At 59.3% G+C, this 2,350-nt stretch overlaps 1 protein-coding gene across 1 annotated transcript in view; it reads left to right on the top strand.

The window, feature by feature from the left end:
* VSTM2B (V-set and transmembrane domain containing 2B) overlaps positions 1-2,350 on the top strand; it is a 31,294-nt gene that overhangs the window by 1,152 nt on the left and 27,792 nt on the right. Inside the window, 2 exon segments of the mRNA XM_014583994.1 lie at positions 802-831; positions 2,147-2,344. Coding sequence (XP_014439480.1) covers positions 802-831; positions 2,147-2,344 — 228 coding nt within the window.

Here is a 2,350-nt window from a genome sequence, read left to right as displayed (position 1 = left end):
TGCTAGCTGCGCACCGTGTCTGGTGGGTGCTGGGTGGTGAGCAAGAAAAATTGCTTGGCTCCACAGGGCTCTCCCATTCCTCTATCACCCTGAGCACCCCAGGGCAAAGAGCCAACGAGTTAACCTCCAGGCTTCCTTCCAGAGGCCGGCAGAGAACCGTGTAAGGGGACCCAGTAGGTCACCTCCAGCCCCCACAAGATCCGAGGGCAGCCTCCCCGTGGCTGAAGACAGGCACATGCTGCTAGTCTGCTCATAATCCACGCTCTTACACACAACGTCGAGCACACAAACACGCAACACACCTACCTACATTTTCCCCAGGTTCCCACCCAGAGTTCTGCTCATGTCTCCCTCTGGGTCCTGTCCAGATACACCGGCCCTTCCATCCAGTTTTTCACAGCTCCGAATTAAGTGGAGAAGGATATAGAGGAACTGGGCGGGGAAATGAGGACGCTCCGCGGAAAAACGGGCTTTCCTTCCCACCCTGGTTGCAATCCAGCCTCCCTCTTCAGCTGGCAGGTGGTAGGGCAGCCACTCCTTGGCTAAGGCACCATGCTCCCTCCAAGCCCCGAATCCTTCGGGCAAACTCTCGGAAATCCTAACGTCCTTAGTGCCTTCTACCCCACAAGCCCGGAGCGATTTCGGCTCCCGGCCCGCCTGCGGAGAGTCCCTTGCCAAAGGCAGATCTGAGTTCTCTGAGTCTAAAGGCCTATAGCCTAATGTCCTCTCTCTCTCTCTCTCTCTCTCTCTCTCTCTCTCTCTCTCTCTCTCTCTCTCTCTCTCTCTCTCTCTGCATTTTAGGTAACAAATTAGGATGCAACTAAAATCAGCGTAAGTGTGGAGCTCAGCGCGGGCCGCGGGAGACCCCTTCTGGCTGCTGCGCGCCCCGCAGCTCCCTCCCCTTTAGAAAGCCTCCCCGGCGGTGCCATATAGGGCCACGCTCACAGCCTAGCATTGTCGATTGCTTAGCGTGTCCGGGCGCCATCTGTCGCCGGTAGCCGGGTCCGGTTTTCTTTTGTGTGACTCAAGGATCCAGGGCCTGAGTGTCCTGCTTCGGCTTGGCTCACCTGTAAAACTCTCCTTGGTCCGGACCGCGCGCTCAGGCCCCTAAGCGTCTGCTTGCCTCTGGCTGGCATTTCTCCCGGCACCCGGGAGCGCGCAGCTACTCGCCGTCGCCACGACCGGTGCTTGGGCTTCTCTCTCTGCCTGCCTGGCATGCACGCCTGCTCCCCCGCCCCTTGCAGCCCTCTCCTCCTCGGTTGCAGGTCTGGTGCAGAATGTCGTAGTCTCTGGGGGCAGAATCAAAGGAGGCAGTCTTGCCAGACTGCTTGAGGCCCGGTGTCGTGGGGTTGGTAACTGGGAGGAGAGGCGCCCAAGCTTTTCCAGCTGGAACACGAAAGTATCAGGGCTTCCTCATGGACCCGGTTTCAAGTGCGGGCTCCTTGAGTGCTTAGGAAAGGGGTTCCTTCCCGGTGTCTCCCCCTGCGGAAGGAGAGGAGTGCTTGCATGCAAGGGCAGGTCCGCAGCAAGGGGTCAGGTCACTGCAGACTCAGTGTGGTCCTGACTGAGACGGGGTGGTGGGGGGGGACATATGGGTACCCCTGGGGCAAGACAGCGTTTCTTAGAACACTGCCCAGGCTCTTCTGTTCTGGTTTAAAAGGCAAGTTAGCGTGAGCAGGTGTGGAGTGCGGAACTCAAGGTGCCTCAGAGCCCAGGTGTTGGATGTGTTTGATTTGCAGGCATCACTGGGGAACAGACCTGGGGAACAGGGAGGCCCAGACTGAGATTTCATGAAGGTGAAGGAGGGAGGGAGGGGAGTGGGTCATGTGGTTCCGAAGGGAAAGCTATAGGAAGACAAACATTAGGTTTGGGCGAAGGGTAGTTGCAGGATGAGACATTTGGTGTAGATGATAGGGAACTGACACCAGTGCAATGGGCCCCGCGACCCTCCGTTCAGAATTGGGAGCGCGATACCACTGGGGATACAGGAGTGGAAAGCCAGATTGTGGTGGGCAAGCTAGAGTCCAGGAAGTGGTGGGGTGCACTGGCAAGGGGGCGCAATGGCAGGGGCGGGCGCTGACTGCATCCGCCAGAAATGCAAATTTCGGACCCTCCCAGCCCGGCCTCTAACTCCTCTCTCTTGCAGACCGTGCGCGTCCAGGGCAATGACATCTCTCACAGGCTTCGGCTGTCGGCCGTGCGGCTGCAGGACGAGGGCGTGTACGAGTGCCGCGTGTCGGACTACAGCGACGACGACACGCAGGAGCACAAGGCCCAGGCGCTGCTGCGCGTGCTCTCGCGCTTCGCGCCGCCCAACATGCAGGCCGCGGAGGCCGTGTCTCACATCCAG

Source organism: Tupaia chinensis, unplaced genomic scaffold (assembly GCF_000334495.1).
Source record: "Tupaia chinensis unplaced genomic scaffold, TupChi_1.0 Scaffold145396_1, whole genome shotgun sequence".
NCBI classification, from domain to species: domain Eukaryota; kingdom Metazoa; phylum Chordata; class Mammalia; order Scandentia; family Tupaiidae; genus Tupaia; species Tupaia belangeri.
Note: the sequence above shows the minus strand (reverse complement) of the source record. Positions and strands in the feature narration are given on the sequence as shown.